The following is an 18780-nucleotide window of genomic DNA, read 5'->3' on the forward strand; positions in this document are numbered from 1 at the left end:
TGGTTGGTCGCCTCCATGGGGGCGGGTAACAACTGACCAATCACATTGCTACTTCTTTCAAACGGAACCGCTTGATTGGAGTGGACAAGCTTTTCTTTCTATTTTTAGGGGGTGGAACCATAACAGGAAGATTTTAGCTCGATTTTGTTTATTAAGATAAATCTCATTTCTGATTTCCTTTCCCTTTCACAAAAAGTAAATGTCAATTACAGTTATATTAAGAAATCTTAGGTATATTATGAAATGTATGGCCGAAAAAAATTAACACAAGAGAAGTTTTTTTAAATATACTTTTTTACAAAAGCAGAATAACACATAAGATACTACTCACAAAAGGTTAGGGATACTGTATTGGGCTACAGAGATACAGTGAGATTGGAAGGGTCACAGAAAGGTTTGCCATTAGCACCATGTTGTCAAACATCAAGTTGTACAAAACGTACTGAAACAGTGAACAAATGGACATTTAAAAGTTCAGAATAAATTCACCTGTAAAGGTTATTTATAACTTAGGTCTATCTTGAAATTTGACTGGAAAGCCCAATCCAAATTCCTATCTTTTTCTGCGTAGCATATGTAAACAAAACACACAAGGCAATGTAATGCAAATTCCATCACTTTACAAGTACAGGGGGTCCTGGACAGTCACTGCATACTGTATACCAGTGGTTCTTAACCTGGGTTCGATCGAACCCTAGGGGTTCCGTGAGTTGGTCTCAGGGGTTCGCCAGAGCCTCCACTGCGGAGGTCCGAACATGCCTGGATTATTGTGTTAATTCGTGATGACGCATATCTGAAATGGTCTCGCAAAGGCAACAGCAGCAGTCACTCTGATCTGCAGGTATGTAATTTGTTTTGACTTCATGCATTGTGTTTTTTTTTTCTTTGAACAAGGTGATGTTCATGCACGGCTCATTTTGTGCACTAGTAATAAACACTGAGGTCTTCAATTTGAAAAAAACAAACATTTTTCACTAAAGAGGGGTTCGATGAATGCGCATATTATACTGGTGGGGTTCGATACCTCCAACAAGGTTAAGAATCACTGCTGTATACAGTATCCAGCAATGGGTGCCTAAACCCCCTCCGCCCCCAGCCTTGGCACACCCCTGAGTACAAACAAAGCTGAGGTACATCACAGCTCAGTCATTGAACAAATTAAACCCGGAGTTCCATTGCAGATAATCACATGGCACTGGAAATGTGACTTAACCTGTGCGTTAGCATAGGTTAGCCTAGCAACCCAACTCTGAACACTGCTAGTTTCTCCCCCATTAATTCTTTGAGTAAACCGGCTACTCTTTTTAATATGCAACACCACTGAATGCTAGATTTGTCGTTTTCCTCATTGCTTGATGTTCCGAGGGATGCAGTAGTTGCCAGTTTTGATACATGAGGACTCCTGCTCGTAAAATGGAAAGGCGAACATTGGTGGGGTCCTTGGTGAGTGGGAGGTGGCGCAGTGAGGCATTGTTGGAGAACAACCACGACTGTGGCTTGGAGATGGTGAACCTAAGATTTGAGAGGGGAAAAAAAGCACAGTTTGGATTTTGGGGGGAATCAGCAGGTGTACCTAATGAAGTGACCTCTACTGTTGATCATTAAGCTGGTGCCGTGTGGTGAGGCTGACATGTCGAAATGTTGATCTGGAACTTGTACGGGTTTTGAACCCCTCCCTCGTAAGATGTCTGCTATCTGCAAAAAAATAAAAAATACAAATGTCTCCATCATCAGATTTTTTTCTCCCAATGCATTTACAAACCGGATTCGGTTGAAGTTGGGAAATTGTGTAAAATGTAAATAAAAACAAAATACAAAGACTTGAAAATCCTTCGCAACCCATATTCAATTGAATACACTACAAAGACTTCATATTTAATGTTCAAACTGATAAACTTCATTGTTTTTTGCCAAATAATAATTAACTTAGATTCTAAGTTAAAAAATTTTAGAATTTAGAATAAATTCTAAGACTTAGAATTTCATGGCTGCAACACGTCCAGTAGAAGTTGGGAAAGGTGGCAAAGAATACTGACAAAGCTGAGAAAAGCTCATCAAACATCTATTTGGAACAACCCACATGTGATCAGGCTAAGCGGGAACAGGTGGGTACCATGAGTAGGTATAAAAGGAGCCTGCCCGAACATGTTCAGTCATTCACAAGCAAGGATGGGGTGAGGTTCACCACTTCGTCCATGACTGCATGAGAAAATAGTTGAACAGTTTAAGAACAACATTTCTCAAAGCAAAATTGCAAGGAATTTAGGGATTCTAACTCGGGGTGTAAATCGCGGGTTTTGTCACGATACGATATCATATCGATACAAAGAACTATGATACGATATTTGCCAATATCTTAAAGCCTGCTGCGATTCATTCACGATATATCGCGATATAGTGCTCTACGATCGAGATGTTTTTTTTTTTAAACAAAAAATATAGAACAATATCCTGATTTATAACAATTCATACCCAAAATCAACAAGGTACTGCAAACTCTTTATTTAGGAAATTACAAGAGTATTGTAGTATACAAAGTGCTTATTTTAACACTGAACTTTGATGTCGTGTTTTTTCTTTAAATGTGCATCGAGATTTGTGGTCCCTGAATATTTGATCACCGCATGGCAGGATTTACAAACTGCACGTGTCTTGTCCGTTGAGCCATCTTTTCTTTGGAATCCAAAGTGCTTCCAAACGAATGACTTGAAGCCTAAAGGGGAGCAAATTTCTTCGTCTTTTTGGACACTAGACATAGCACCAGCCCAGGAGCCGCGTACTAGTTGTCGACTCCCCTTTCACGTGCCTGCTCTGGTCACAACACAACAACGCCGGGCGCACTGCTCCCGGAAAGAGGAAGCAAGCAACAATGAACTGGATTTCAAAATAAAGTCGCGTCTAATGTCCGAGGTCAAACACGGCGATATAAATCGATGTTTACGTTTAGCATCGATGCCAATAAATCGTAGAGCATTATATCGATTAATCGATGTGTATCGATGAATCGTTACACCCCTAATTCTAACATCTACGATCCATAATATTATCAAAAGGTTCAGAGAATCTGGTGAAATCACTGTACGTAAGCCCCACGGCAGGAAAACAAGACTGAATGACCGTGACCTTCAATCCCTCAGACAGCACTGCCTTAAAAACCGACATTAGTGTGTAAAGGATATTACCAAATGGGCCCAGGAAAACCTCAGAGAGCCACTGTCGGTAAATACAGTTCGTCACTACATCAGTAAGTACTGGTTAAAACTCTACCATGCAAAGCAAAAGCCGTTTATGAACAACATCCAGAAACGCCCCCTGGTTCTCTGGGCCCGAGCTCATGTAAAATGGACTGATGCACAATGGAAAAGTGTTTTGTGGTCTGATGAGTCCACTTTTCAATTTTTTTTTGGAAACACTGGACAATGTGTCCTCCAGACCAAAGAGGAAGCGGACCATCCGGACTGTTATCAATGCAAAGTTCAAAAGCCAGCATCTGAGATGGTATGGGGGTGCATTAGTTCCCATGGCATGGGTGACTTACATTTCTGTGAAGTCACAAATAGTGACGTTCTGAGCTCAGTCAGGTGTTGGCAAGGTGGGGCACTTGGAAGTCAAGTTAATCCCATCTATCCATTCCTTTTGTCTCATCCACCTGAGGGTGGCGGGTGAGATGGGGTACGCCCAGGACTCACACACTTATTATTAACAATTATGCCACAATGCTTTTATTCTACGAAATACATCTAGGTGACCTGATGTAGAAAAAGTAACGAGCATGCTGCACTATTCATGTTTATCCGCTAGGTGGCAGGACAGAACTTATTGGATTCTACTTCACGAATTCTCCGACAGATTTGGCAATGATTCCTTTGCCCACACTTCTGAAGTGCTTTTCCCCCCCTCATGTTTGTTGCTAGATTTTGGCATTCCCATTCATCTCAATGGAAAAATATGATTCAAAATACTAATGTTCTGACTTTAGGAGTGTGGTCAGGTCACGGAATTGAAACTTGTATCTCAAGGCATCCATGTTTTCACCTGAGTGCCTCACTTGGCTGTTAGTGCTGACCTTTTTGTTCTTGGCCAGCATGACGGGCGTGTCGTTGTGGTAGTTTTTGAGACTGCTGTCGGCGCCGCTCTTGAGGAGCACCCGCACCACGTCCGCCTGGCCCCGCGCGCAGGCGCTGTGCAGTGCCGTGTTGCTGCTGTACGACGGCCTGTTCACATCGCAGCCGCTCTGCGCCAAGACAAGGAGAAAACGTGGCGGACCCAGGTACACATTTGGAGTGGGCCGGCCTCGCAAAATAGAAATGAGAGTTTGTGTTGTTTCCTCCGCTGTTGTGATTGTGCCACAATAGTCGTTTGGAAAAATATGTTTTGGGGAACTTACCTGCATTCAATATTTGCATATTTCGAAAAATCCTACTTATCAAGTGTTAAAATGAAAAAAACTTTGGAAAGATGTAGTGACGACCTATGATCCCATTTAACCCCTCAATGTGGTCATTTTGGAATAAGTGTTTCATGCAGGTCACAAGCCTTCCTACACAATCTCTTTACCTCAATGAGGAAGCGGACCATTTCTGCATTGTTGCTCTCCACGGCAAGAATGAGGGGACTCTGGCCACTCTTGATGTCCTGATGAAGTGGGTGCGGCAAAGTCATCCATCTGACGCAGGCAGGCAATGGAAATCGCGCGAGCAACGACGGCATCCACTAACCACAGTGTTGACATCAGCTCCCGCCACCAGCAGCATGGCAGCCAAATCTCTGTGTCCGTGGAGTACGGCCACGTGGAGCGGGCTCAGACCTGGTGTGCAAGTTTAAAGGGCCACAGTGGAAAGAAACGGCCCGCGAGAGAAGGACAGTGAAGTGGCGCTATTTGTGGACAGCCACGCGCTGCACGACGTTTGCCTACTTCTCCACTTACCTTGAAAGTTTTTCATCTCCAGGCAGGCGACAGACGAGGGGAGCGAAAGCACCATGGACAGACACAGCGGATGGTGGTATTCGCAGCAGAGGTGGAGCACCGTCTGGCCATTGCGGTCCAATGAGGAGGGGTCCGACCCGGCCCTCAGCAGCGCCTCCACCACATCTGACTGCCGGGTGATCACGGCCAGGTGGAGTGGAGTCTGCATGGTGCAAAGGAAATGATTCATTCATAAATGAATGAAATGTTGCCTGGCATTTGAACATGTCCATTCTTGAAACCATGGAGCTAACGCTTGATGGCTACGCCTGACAAACAAACAAACAAACAAACAAACAAACAAACAAACAAACAAACAAACAAACAAACAAACAAACAAACAAACAAACAAACAAACAAACAAACAAACAAACAAACAAACAAACAATCCTAAACTTTGACTCTTCATTTCTACACATTCATACAACGGCTTGTTGGCCGTAAAAAATGAATGGAGCTGATCAGCGAGATTAAAACCAGTCAGCATAGAGCAATGTTTCCAAACCTGTATTGAGCCGAAACATATATTTTATGACAAAAAACACTTTTGCCCATCTCGTGAATTAACTTTAAATTGTTATGGCATGATCTGATGAAAAAAGGGCCGTTATCTCTGGTTACGAATCACAGACATTGACAAATTGAATGAATCTACTGGGAAGCTGTTGAGCAATGCAGGACATTCCCGAGCGAGCGTGAGGTCAGCGTATGTCATCGTACATGTCGACACTGGCCAGCAAGGACACTGGTGTTTAAATAAAGCTGAGCGTAACTTCACATCAGTGTACGGGGAAGTGGACTTTCCACTCATATTTGGACAGGCTCCACAATAATTAGCAGCTAGAAAAAAAAAAATCAAGTTTCACTTGCTCTTTGACTGGCTTGGAGGTGTGTGCATGCGCACTTTTAAACCACAGTAGTGAGGCCATATTGCTCTTTGGTGATATACTGAAATCTTGATAGACTACATTTGGTTTCCTTCACTTAAATGGCTACTTGTTTTTATTTTGAAAAATAGTGTTAGTTGACCTCACTTAAATGTTTGACTGATTCAACCTAATATTGTTATGGCAAAATTCGATATTACGCGTTGAAAGTGTTTCTGAAGCTAGACAACGCTTATCAACAGTGTGCAATCTATCTGAATTTGTATTTGCATTTTTTTTTTTTAGCTAGTTTCAGGTGTGTGTATGATATGTAATTCTCAATTATAGCCTCCGCAAATGCCCAGATTCAAACCCCAAACCACAGATCTGCACTGCAGACATGGTATCTACTAGGTAAATGTGCTGGCATTATTTTGGGTTAAGCATGACTGACTCGTATTTTCACTGCTGAGTAAAACCATTAAGCATGGACTTCATCCAGTTACGCCATTGTCCATCCGTTTGCCTCAATCTTGTGATTCACACGCACAGTCATATATTTACAGTATAAAGCTGTTCTTATTGAAGAGGAACCAACATATTCCAACTCCATATTTAGCCCTTTAAACCAGAGCTTCCTGTAAAACATCTCGAGGGGGATTAAAACAAAAAGAGAGCATCGATAAGAGGAAGTGTGTGCATCGTGCACGACAAGGAAGAGGAGGAAGGCAGGATAGCGAGGGAAAACCCCTTCTCTCTCCCTTCGTGCTCTGGCATTGCTCAGAGATGAGTGGACCATGAAATGCTTTCATGCCACGCCAGACAGACAACTGCAAGTATCTTATGCTTTCCTGCTTGCACACAAATAAACTACTGATGGTGTCGCAGTGACTTAAGTGCGAGAGAGGTACACTGAGAGTGCGTGACAGCACGAGAGACAGACAGACAGACAGAAAGCGAGAAAGGGATAAATAGGAAATGATAGATAGTGACAGGTAGAGACAAATAGAGAGTGAGGGAGACGGGGAGAGAGAGAGGATGAGAGAAAGAGAGAAAGAGAGAGAGGGCGACGTACAAGAAGGGAAAGTCCCCGCCATCCACCCAGCGAACCTCAGGTATGTCACAACAGCCTCCAGCAAGACGAAGAGGGGTTGGGCGAGGGGGGTTGGTCACGTGACTTCTCGGAAGGAGGATATCAAAGTACACAAACACACAGATGCGCGGCGTGTACGTGCACCCAAATAAAGAATCAACTTTCAATGTGCTGCTAGTACTTATTTGCTTCGCAACTATCACACCACATTGCTGATTTTTTCCTCATGATATTAATCTATGTATCCGCTTTTTTTTCTTTGGCAGGGTTTGCAACTAATACACTTGCCATGCCTTCATTTGTGGTAAAGTAGCGCCTCAGTCACCATGCACTTTTTTTGCCATAAGAGTAAAATGCTGCAAGCCCACATAGGCAGATTCGCCGATGTCAACCACACTCAACTAAACGCCGCCTCTTTTAGGGCACACAGATAGTTGATCCCCGAGAGTTCTGATGATCAGCGCAAAGTTGGCGTGGCCCCCTGAGGGATTTAGTCACACATTCTGTCACGAGTATCAAACCCCCTTCATATTCTCGTGATTCCACGTACTTGTACTATAAAAGGCACCGAGAGTCACATACTTGTCAAAATGCTCTGGCACTCAAGCACAGAAACTCACGATTGGTCAGCAGTATTGCAGATGTCTCCCTCTTTGTGTTGTATTGTAAAAAACAACACGGGCAAAAATGGAAGGAACCTAGCAAGAATGTAAGCGAGGACGTTGCGTGCAGACAGATTAAGCGAGGGCGTGAGAAAAAAAAGTGTTTGTGTCGCCCTGATGGATGTTGTTGAAACCACATTCATGTTGTCAAAGCGTGCGATATGACGAAAGCGATGCGTTACTTTTACCTGTCGCAAGTTGTTGTAGATGTCCAGGCTCCTGCCGGCACACTGCAGCAGCCGGACGAGTTGGCGCACGAGGTCCAGCTTGCCTTGCACCACTGCGATGTGCAGGGCTCTGCAATCAAAACCACGATTAAATGTGTCTTTACGGCTGTGCCTCCAAAAACATGTTTCAAAGCTTGTTTGATGTCAGGAGTTTTGAAATTATTTTAAGGCTTTTCTGATGCAGTCATTTGCCGAGCACGTTTATGATTTGATTTTCGGGGGGAAGGCCACAAATCGCAAAGGGAGCACATCTGTTGAGAACCGCATTGCCGTTATTGTGTTTTTTTTTGTGCTTCCAGTAAAGGTCGCACAAGTGCTTTTGACATCACTTCCTGCCGCCGCTGACAATGGCCGCATTCTGCGTGCAATCCATCCATGCTAGCACGAGATGGGGCTTTTCTCGCCAGACTGCAGCGATTGTGCAACAGGAAACCGTCGCCGTTTCTCAAGAAGACGTTCCAAGCGCGCTTTGCACAGGACGTGCCGGGGCATCGGTGACGCGAGCGCTTTTGATACAAGCTAATGTGGTAACGGATAGGAAACGTGGCCGAGGCATGTGAAGTGAAAAACACACATGTATGCCAAAGTGTGCAGCTGCTACTCATTCCTGTAAGTGACATCATCTCGCACAGCTGACTGACTGGTGTGTCAGCAAATGGCTCCATCGCTTGCCTTAAAAGGAGACAAGTGCATTGCTCTTTTGGAACCTGATGGTTCCGTCCCTCACACAACAGTGGTACCTAATGCTGTGTCTATTTTTGTCTCCAGTTTCTCTGGAGAGTATGTCACCCCCAAATCACATTGACTGTATTCTCTTCATTGCCTTTTTTCTCATGAGGTGAAACTGCGCCAAGTTCTTGGAAGTGGGCAGACTACACGACCAAATGCACATAACCCTAAAAGTTGCAACAGACAAGAAACTCTAAAGACATCCATGAAAAAATCATCTGTTCTGAAGCCAGGCATCCTCTGACCTGGATGCAAGAAGAGCACGCACGCGCACACGTCAGAGAGCGCGCACACAAAGAGGAAGATAAAGCCGATAAGACAGAGAGAGAGCGTGTGAGGAGCGGATGTTTGGTTTTTCAGTCCTATTCATTCAGAAAGGCCCTATCGTCGAGGCCAACATAGCTGAGAAAAACCACACCGAGTGCTTGATACCTCACACTCTTGCTTTTCCCGACCTCCGAGGACCCGCATTGACGTAAGTGGCGACGCGCGGTGGCCATCGCGTCGCACACAAACATCTTGCAAATGGCTCCTAGAAAAGTGGCCTTGCAACTTAGTCAAAAGTCGCAAGGTATTTGTTCAACAAAATTTTTGCTAGTCCAAAGTGCTTTGAAGTCTTGTGTATTTGCTCGCTTGTGTGAGTTGCCCAGTGCATGCTACACATATCAAGCTGCCTTGCCTCGCCTTCGAGTGATTGACAACATGAGAGTAAAGGCTCATACGTGTCTCCGTCTTCATCTTGCCGAGTGGCCAGCGCCATGCTCCTCAGCGGGTCCCGCGAGTGCTGGAAGCTGAGATGCTCCGCCTCCGGGTAGGGGTATGCCTGACAGTGACCTGACAAATAAAGCAGCGCAGTCAGTGCGGTATTTGAGCCAGTGAGCTACTTGAGTCAAAAGGGGAATCACGTTCTGGACGTTTTCTCAATGACTCGTCGCCTGCCTGAGGCCACCTGTCACTCAACATATAAACCGCAGGAGGATGTGCGTTTCAGTGACATAGTGGGAATTTGGACCACACCAGCGTTGTTTCTGAGCGAATACATGTTTAAGTGACACATAACCCTAAAAAATAGATTTCAGAATTTAAATATTAAATCATCCTTCCAATCATTCACAAATGTGTTCCCCGCTGAGCTCTCTTGTTTGGGAGAGAGATGGAGTACACACTGGACTGTTGGCCAGTTCACTGCATATATTGCACAAAATTATAGTAAAAAAAGAAAATGATAAATATATATTTTGTATATCTATTTATCATAATTTCTGAATAATTGCATTAAGACATACAAATTAAAATGAAAATATATCTATTTTTTTCAATGTTGATTTGAATTGTATTTTTTTCGGTGTTGATTTTTTTTGTTAATAATGCATTTCATTCGTCGTTAATTGTGATTTTGTATTTCACGGGTCGGCCCGGTCCCTATTCCCCGCAAATACCGGGGTACGGACTATTTCGATTAGTGCCACAACTGATCGCATTTAACAGCAATGATGAAGGCGGAAGATTCCGCCGAAACATGTCAGGTAAATGAACCTAAAACAAATTTGTTTGATATAGAAGAACCAGAGAAGTAACAGCAATGTAATTAGAGATCATCCGTACTCACCATAAGTGAAGGAGGACACGACGTGGACGGGAAAAGCTTCCAAACTCCGCTCAGCCTCCTTCGCGTGCATGTGGGTTGCCCCAGCAACAGGCAGCCGACCCTCAGCGGCGCTTCTCTCGCGTCGCTGCGGCGCGACAGCCTCCCCCGTCGCCGGGGAAAAGCGCTCCACTCGTCCCACGTCTCCAGACGCTCGCTCCTCCGGCTCCACGGCGATAGGTCGCTTCCGAAAAGGAAGCCGGAGGGAAGCCCCGTCAGCCGGTCTCTTGCGAGGGAAACCCGGCGTAGGCGGAGGCGCAGGTGAGCCGACGGTCTCCTTGCGGCAACATGGGCGGTCTGGCGCCGCTGCGGACGAGGTGCTCCCCCGCTGACTGGTACTCAGGTCCAGCGGCGCGGCGGCGGTAAGCGAACGGCCGTCATCGTTCATGGTCATGACGTTTGGCATCAACCGGGGGCGAGGTTGAAAGTCTTTTGAGAGTCTCAGGTGCGTCTCGGTGCTTCGCTGAAAGTCTGTTGGCAGTAAAAACCGGACAGATAGCCCCCAAAAGCGATCATTCCGTTGGCGTCATTGGTAGGTTTTGTTTGTTTAATGATAACAACTACAAATAATTTCCAAATCAAGCAACCTTCAGCTTAGTGCTGAATGCAAGTTATGCATGGAAGTGCAGCTGCGTAAGTGCTCCACCATTACTTTCTTTTTAAAATGAAAGTGAGCGAATACAACGTCGATGTGTTTGTGCGCGCGCGCGTTTGCCTGCATGTGCGTTTGGAGGAGTGCAGAAAATGTGCGGCGCCAACTTTCGTGGTGCCATTTTTGCATCAAAGTTTGAAATGTTATGTATCTATATTATCCAGGGGATGGATCAAAATCACACGGGGATGGGTTAAATGCAGAGGACAAATTTCACCTCACCCAGATGTGTGTGTGACAATCATTGGGACTTTAACTTTTAATTATATCTCTCGGAGGGAATCTGTGCCATCACTCACAATACATAGGTTCCCTCTGGTGCTAAGAATCGCTGCATCGCTAGTTCAGTTCACGTTTTTATTTAATCATGTTTGCAGATCATCTTTAGGTTTTTTGAGGTGCAATCATTAGTTTATCTAAATGATAATCATACTCTATACAAACAGTGGCGGGCTGTGCATTTCACACCTAGGCCTTCAGTACTGCTCCGTCTGAATCAATCCAACCCTCAATAACTATTTTATGGCTATAAAACTTCTACTGCAGGTACAGCTGCGACACACTTAAGAAAAGCATAAAAAATAACCTGATGAAATTGCAATATTATTTAGGAATATAGCAACATTTTACTCACCAAAAATCCTGATTATTTGTACACAAAATCCATCCTCCTTTCTTTCCTTAATAAGATTTCACATACTCTGTTGTTCAGATTATCCGTGCGTTTCAGTTCCATCAAGAACTCCTTTTCTATCGCCATCGAAGCTAATGCTAATGCAATTTCTAGCGTTCCTCGGAGCCTGTGAGCCAGGAGTACCGCTCGTAGTTAGTGGACTGAAAGTGGCGGACAAATCCTTTTCCCGGTTGTGACAGGTTTGCTAGCTGCGGAGTTGCCCGACCTTGCTTAACAATGTCTAGCTTTTCTTGAAAGGTCCATCTTGAAAATGGCTTTGACAGTAAATCTGCAATCAAATCAATTTCTTCTCCTCCTTCAGCCATTGTGGGTTGAGAAAACAGCCATTAAATCAACACAATAATATCTTTGCTTGTGCAGCTCGCTACAGATGTAGTTTGCTAGCTCTGGCTAGTACACTCTCTGACTATTCAATCAAAGTGTGTGAATACGCTGACAATTCCGTACGCCTGCTAGAGGGCCTTGGTGTCGCCAACTCAAAATCTGATTGGTTGAAGCAACAGTTTGATCGACATTTATTTTATGCTACAGGGCCTGCAGAACTGATTGTGAAGGCCTCCAGGCAGATTTCTTTGACCCTAGCAACAAATAGTGGCTGAAATATGATTGGTTAAATCCTTAAATATGAAAATACATGTCTGGAGGCAGCACAACCAGGAAGCGGACAGACCATTTGGAATTATTTAATACGTAGTCATGGACAAAATATAATTAACATCAGTCTGTGATTCAGATATGTTTAGGCCAGCAGAAAAGGCCTTGCAGGCCCTGATGGCCCCCCACTGCTACAAATAGTAAACACTCAAACGCCAAACAAAATGCGACAGTATACTTTTGGAACAAAGCCATCATTTTTCAATGATAAACACGTATGCCCAGTGCACCACTGTATTATAATTTTCAACTCTATAATAGTCCATAATTATGTTTATGTAATTGCACTATGCAGTGGAACTTGAAGGAGCGCTGAGAAGCAAAACCGTTGAGTTCCGAAATAATTTTCCCTATTAGAAATAATTGAAAATAATCTTTTCTCAGGCAGCAAGTTTTTGCCCTAACGTTACTTTTTTTTATCTCACAATTGCGGAGTAACAATGCACAGAGTTGAATATGTAGTACATTTAAGATCCACATAACTTGACATTGATTTGGCGCTGAATCTGTAAACGAAGAGGTGGAGGGGTGGGGTGGGGAAGGGGGGTTCATTGTTTGGAATTGGAATCACCTTCCATATGAAAAATCCAGTGGCTGCATTTTGTCAGTGTTTTACTTTCTTTGTTTTATCCACTGGGACCTGGATATCCCCTCGTAAATCCCTTAGCAACACTAGCACTTTTTATGGCCTCTCTATTCCTCAAAAATGAATTTATGGTCAATCCCTGCACTTTGAATTGCGATGCCAAGTAATCTGAATGCCTCTTTCTTACTTGTTTTTCAGTTCTTCTTCTTTCTTTTTACAGAGGTTTCCCGAATATGTTGAGTTCTGAGGTGGTTGACTTCCGGGGTTCCACTGTATTTCAAGATTCAAGATTCAAGAGTTTTTATTCGCCATGTTTGAGCGTGCCAAACAAGGAATTTGACTTTGGTAAAAACACACCCTCTGTTCAACATTTAGGTGACTAACAACATTCAGGACATGTGAATTTATGAAATGGTTAACCATTTTTGAATTTTTAATATGCAGAAACATTTCCGGGTCAAACCCCCACGGCAGAGCTCATGTGCCCGCAGGCCTCCAAGCATAACGAGGAAATGGGAGAATAAAAACAGATTCTGCAACCAGTCACACATACGCGCACGCAAAGCTCCACACCCACGAGCACCTCTAGTCCACACCTCAACATGTCACATACACCAACATCTCCTGATTCTTGGACTTACCCACGCAGGGCCAATTTGGTACTTTCCTGATCCACTCAAGTGTAGAGTTGGCCAAACATTTGTTGTCTAAAGTCCCTAAAAAATCCAGACGGGTGGCACACACGTGCGCATTGCCACCATTTTCTGCAGAGTAAGACACAAATGGATGATTAGTACATTCGTTTATAACTTTAGAAATGCTTCAATGGCTACGATCTCGGTGCTACTTTGACTAACCCCTTTTTTCTCTCCCTTCTGATAAATGGGTTTGTGTGGCTCTGTCAAACAAATAAAAGCATCATGTGGGTCGGATGGGGCTTGAAAGTGCAGCAAATCTAGATCGGTAGAGCCGGCCGGTAAGGTGAAGTTTGATTGGGGATGTTCCGACCATGATCTCCTGACCGTGATGGCATCAGGGACAGAATTACCCTACCTTCTTTTAATCTAACAACGCCCCCTTGGGGTCGGGAAGATAATGCGCAGGATGGATTGCTGGTAGAGCTCCTAAACTTGAAAATCTACCAGGTCGACCCCAATTGTCAACTTTGGTGAGCCAAGATTTTGAGGATTTCTCAACGACGGTCGATTGTCCAAGATGTTCTCCGAGCTCAAGAGAGTGTCCAAGATGTTCTCCGAGCTCTGAGACGGGACGGACATGTGAAGCCAAGTCATCAAGCTGGTACAGTCTGTTTGTTATTTATCTTTTCCAGACTGCTGTTTCTGAACAAGAAGAGAACCTCGGTCATCATACTCCAGGATGGGGTCTGAAGCCTAATGGAAGACCAAACTCTTTGTGGGTTTTGGTATTTTGCTTGCGAGTAAGCAGATGTCGGTACCTGTAGGACAACACGCAGTGACTGCTTTCATTTTGTGTGAATCGACGCGTTTTGAGGCCAAGCTTGCTCTCTCACTCTCTCGCCGTCTTTCTGTTGGCCGCAAAACAAAGCAAACCAGTTGGTCTGGCTTCAAACAGGAAGTCAGCAGTTGCAGTGCACAAAACAGAAAAAACAGCGGCTGCATTTGGGTCAGCAGCGCCGACTGCTTTTCTGACGTTTAATGTCTCGGCCCTGCCTCGCTGAAATGCTACCGAGGGGACAGCTGAGGCTTGTTTTTGTGAGTAAGACGACATTTTTTGACTCCGGCCTGAGGATAAGCGCTCGATGAAATACATTTGAAGGAACATCCTCCAATGAACTCTAAATGCAACTTTTTCTTTTTTTTTCTTTTAACGACGGTCTTAAAGCAACTTACAGATTCGGGGTTTGCTAAAAAGGGCTCTGAGAGGGATCTCCAAGATTTTGTGGGATGATGGTTTTTTGTTTATATGCTCTTTTTTGTTTTTAAATTATCATGCTATTACTATTTATTATGGTGCACACCAACATTTCAGCGGTTAAGAAATACATATATTTTAATTTTTATTAACTCTAGATTCTTACAAATCATTTGAAATGAAAATCTAATGTTGCTCAATTTTCAGGAGTCGTACAGCATAAAAAAGCATCAGAATCGCTGTAAGATTTAAATTCATTGGTAAATGCTTTGCACTAATCAAATATTTCTCGATAGTTATCAGTTGAGAGGCATTCTGGGTTCCATTTTTAACAGCTTCAGTCACTTGTCCCATAAATGTTTAATTCTGGAGAGAAAGGAAAAAGGTGACTTGAAAGTGCTTATCAAAGACAAGATTCAAGCATGCAACGTGTCCTGATGGCGGCGGGCATCTCAGAAGACGTGGTGTCTCAACGTCCCAGCAACCGACAGCACCGTCTGGTCAACAAAACTCTCCGACGGTTGGAAAAGCTGCACGAGGCATGCGCAGACCCCCGGCTAGGCCTGAAGAGCAGCTCGCCTTACCTGCTGGAGCTGCTCCCCGAGACGGCCTCTGCGCTGAGACGGGTCTGGGAGCCCTACCGAGGTCTCGGGGCGTTCACGGGCCCAGCTCCCGGGGAGGACGAGGCGGTGTTCCTCGGCCTCCATGCCAGGACCCTGCTGGCTCAGACGGACAGAGCCTTGCTGCTGTTTAAAGAAGCCAAGGAGAAGATGTTTGACGAGACGTCCAGCTACAGGTACGATACTTTGAAATCAACTTTGCGAGCAATATGCCAACGTTTGTGTTGTGTTTTGTGCCAGGAAAGACCTGACCAAGCTGTCCCTGCTCTTCAGTCACATGCTGTGGGAGCTCAAGGCCATCTTCCCGGGGGACCGTTACCATGGCAACACCTACAACCTGACCAAAACGGAGGCGCGGGACTTTTGGAAGATGACTTTTGGCAATAAGTGAGACTTTTACTTTGCAGCTTTTGGATTTGCTTTTTGGGGGACCCTATCGTCTGTCATTCAATGAAAATGATTTTGCATTGTTTTCACCAAATATTGATTTGCCACCATTTGGTGGCATCTTCGTGCTTAGCAACTATGTTGGAGTGAGGAGGAAGTGCTTCATAGAGAAAAAAAAAAGTGCTTTTTTGCAGGTAAGGGTCAATTTCTGAGGTTTTGCTTTGTCAACGGTCATTGAATGTAAGATATGAGTTTGCCTCCCATTATTTACTATAGATTGGTTGGTAATGAGAATAGGTTCCATCGTGAGGCCGTAGCCTCCCTCGTTTACCTCCGCTGACCTCTCATGCATAGATGCCTGGTAAGATGGAGCATCTTTGCGGAGAAGCTGCGGTGCGTGCACCCGTTCCAGGAGGGGCTGGAGTCCGTGGCTCTCAAGGCCACCCTTGATCTCACCTGCAACGATCACGTCTCAGTCTTCGAATTTGACATCTTCACCAGGCTCTTCCAGGTGATTTTGCAATGCACTACAGAAATAAAGCTAGCTTTTTCTTTCACACACATCCAATCACCTGGCCTTTGCTGACTTTGATCACAACGATCACCGATCGTTCATATGCATAAATCTTATTGGAGGCGGATCGCGATTTTCCGTTCCCAACTGAACCTCCCCTCCTTCCTTTAGCCATGGGGGTCCCTCTTGAGAAACTGGACCCAGCTGGCCGTCACCCACCCGGGCTACATGGCTTTCCTCACGTACGACCAGGCCTTGTCACGACTGGGACGCCACCCCCGCAAGCCGGGAAGGTGCAACGGCGCGACTCCCACGAGAACTCGTGACGTCATATTGGTTTTTAAATCCGCCCTCTCTCTCAGCTACATCTTCCGCCTGAGCTGCACCAGGATGGGCCAGTGGGCTATTGGTCACGTGACTAGTGAAGGCGACATCGTGCAGACCATCCTTGAGAATACGCCGCTTTACCTGGCGCTCCTTCAGGGCCATAGCCAGGGCCGGTGAGCGCACAAACACACACGTCTTGTGCGTTCCGTATGTTCTTCTAAGTTTCTTCATTAATTGGCAGCTATTTGTATCCCGACGGGCAAGACGCCAACCCAGACCTCAGCGCCCTGCACCGACCGGATCACAAAGCAAAAGTCAAGGTCACACAGGTATGTTGCACTTCAGATAGAAATTGGAACAATATTTCCAGTGGAGGGAAAATGCTTTCATCCTTGGATACTTTTTATTTTACTCCTGCGACATTTGGGTTTGAAAATCAGATAAATTGAAGAACAACCGCAAAAACTGGAGACTGTTCATTACTTCTGAAAGGAGCAACCTTGCAAAGTCAGCAAGAAGACAATAAAATGACTGAATATGGTTTGACGTTATAAATGAGGCACTAATTTGCGACTGACTGTCCTTCGTGGTGTGGCAGGAGCAGTACGAGCTTTACGGCAAAGTGGGCAGCTCCTTCCGGCTGTGTAAGATCTGCACACAGGAGGAGAAGGACACTCGTATCGAGCCGTGCGGACACCTGGTGTGCAGACGCTGCCTCGACAGCTGGCTGGTAGGACAGCGCAAGACACGTTGGGTCCCCTGCTAAATTTTCCTTCATCCTTCATGTCCGCAACATTCAAGCTATCATTTTTTTGAAATGCAGTTTTACAGTCACTCATACAAGAGGTTCATTGGACACCAACAAGACACTTCATTAGGCACACCCAAGCGACTTACTTTCAATTTCAACATCCAGCAGAAATCGGCGGGCCACACGTGTCCGTACTGCCGCTGTGACGTCGAAGACACAGAGCCCGTCGAGGTTGAGCCCTACCAGCCCAAACACAAGCAGGAGAAGGAGAGTGACACAGACGACGACCACGAGGACATTGAGCTGGTGGTGAAGCAAATGGCCTCGCTGAGGAAGAAGGCATGAGCTTATGTTATTCTTACACCATTTTCTCCACACTTTTTGGACGTATTTCTACTCCCACATAATACACTCTTCCAATTTCAACATGCTCCAAAACTTCACATTACCCAGGTTACTCTTTTTCTCATTCCAGAAATGTAGTTTTGTCACAGTTACATATAGTTCATTAAAAGTTCATTAAAAATACAATTCCACAGGACATTCTTAGATTTCAGTCATTTTATTTTTTAAATGCTTAATTGTAGTTTTTTTTTAAACATAATTGTAGTATTAGTTTTATTTTATATATACTACATACACCAAACTACAACTAGCCAACCCCACTCCAGCCCCTGAAGTCCCTCACGAGGCCACACCCCTTCGAGGCACACATCCAACACACAAATACTACAGAAGGTACAGTAAATTTGTTCAACTGATGATATCTCCTGTGCTTCATGTGCATCAGGCTCCAGAGAGAAAGACCGCTCAGCAATGAATGACGCTGGTGAGATTGGACACCATTCCCATTTGGCCACAAGATGGGAAATGAGGATTTACAAACACAAGTCCTTTGAAATTGCCTGTGTGTGATGTCAGAGCAGTAGGCAACAAGAATATATTTTATAAGAAATAAATCATTTGAACTCAATTCGAGTTTTTTTTTTCTTTTGTTCAAGAAAGGTTGGCATTTTGCCGTAATGACATGTAATACAGTAATCCCTCACTACATCGCGCTTTGATTATCGCGGCTTCAATACATTACAGTTTTTCCCCTCAAAAAAATCACAAATTCAAAATAAACCTTATAAATTGAGGAATTATGGCACAAAAGTCGCCCACACGCCAGCAAAAGGCAGCGAGTGTCCACACAATTGCAGTCCGTACACTTGTACCTTCTTTACAACAAAAGTTGTTATAATAAGAGTTCTAAAAACATATTTACAGTATTGTACCTTGTTATAATTTTTTTTTATGATATTAATGTCACGTTCTGGCGTTCAGGCTCTCTATTTAAACCCTGTCATCCAGTCACTCCCGTATGCTACCCGTTGCTCCCTGTGCGTTAAGCCTATCAGCCTGTGCCTTTTCTCTGTTGCCAATCGTTTCGGTAAACTGACCAACCACGCCTCGATCGCCGCCTGCCCCGACTACTGTCTCGTCCCTGACCACGCTCCGATCGCCGCCTGCCC

The 18780-nt window shown here is 44.6% G+C and overlaps 2 protein-coding genes across 5 annotated transcripts; one reads left to right on the top strand and one right to left on the bottom strand.

The window, feature by feature from the left end:
- Positions 1-332: 332 nt before the first annotated feature.
- Positions 333-10882, bottom strand: bcl3 (BCL3 transcription coactivator). The gene is made up of 9 exons (XM_061288177.1): positions 10153-10882; positions 9266-9377; positions 7776-7884; positions 4928-5129; positions 4719-4807; positions 4558-4635; positions 4067-4234; positions 1587-1695; positions 333-1512 (listed from the first exon to the last, which is right to left on the bottom strand). The coding sequence occupies exons 1-9, from the start codon at positions 10592-10594 to the stop codon at positions 1346-1348; spliced, it is 1476 nt and encodes a 491-aa protein (XP_061144161.1). The 5' UTR covers positions 10595-10882; the 3' UTR covers positions 333-1345.
- On the top strand, positions 10408-18239 carry cblc (Cbl proto-oncogene C, E3 ubiquitin protein ligase). Of its 4 annotated transcripts, XM_061288180.1 has the most exons (11): positions 10408-10550; positions 12995-13119; positions 14105-15463; positions 15528-15674; positions 16029-16185; positions 16360-16481; positions 16551-16688; positions 16757-16844; positions 17114-17245; positions 17432-17605; positions 18057-18239. In XM_061288180.1, the coding sequence occupies exons 3-11, from the start codon at positions 15090-15092 to the stop codon at positions 18084-18086; spliced, it is 1362 nt and encodes a 453-aa protein (XP_061144164.1). In that variant the 5' UTR covers positions 10408-10550; positions 12995-13119; positions 14105-15089; the 3' UTR covers positions 18087-18239. The 4 variants fall into 4 exon arrangements, with proteins under 4 accessions (XP_061144164.1, XP_061144167.1, XP_061144165.1 ...); XM_061288181.1 differs by lacking the exons at positions 10408-10550; positions 12995-13119 and adding an exon at positions 13155-13942; XM_061288183.1 differs by lacking the exons at positions 10408-10550; positions 12995-13119 and having other exon boundaries at positions 13153-15463; positions 17435-17605.
- The last annotated feature ends 541 nt before the right edge of the window (positions 18240-18780 follow it).

The sequence above is a fragment of the Syngnathus typhle genome, linkage group LG10 (assembly GCF_033458585.1).
Source record: "Syngnathus typhle isolate RoL2023-S1 ecotype Sweden linkage group LG10, RoL_Styp_1.0, whole genome shotgun sequence".
Taxonomy (NCBI): domain Eukaryota; kingdom Metazoa; phylum Chordata; class Actinopteri; order Syngnathiformes; family Syngnathidae; genus Syngnathus; species Syngnathus typhle.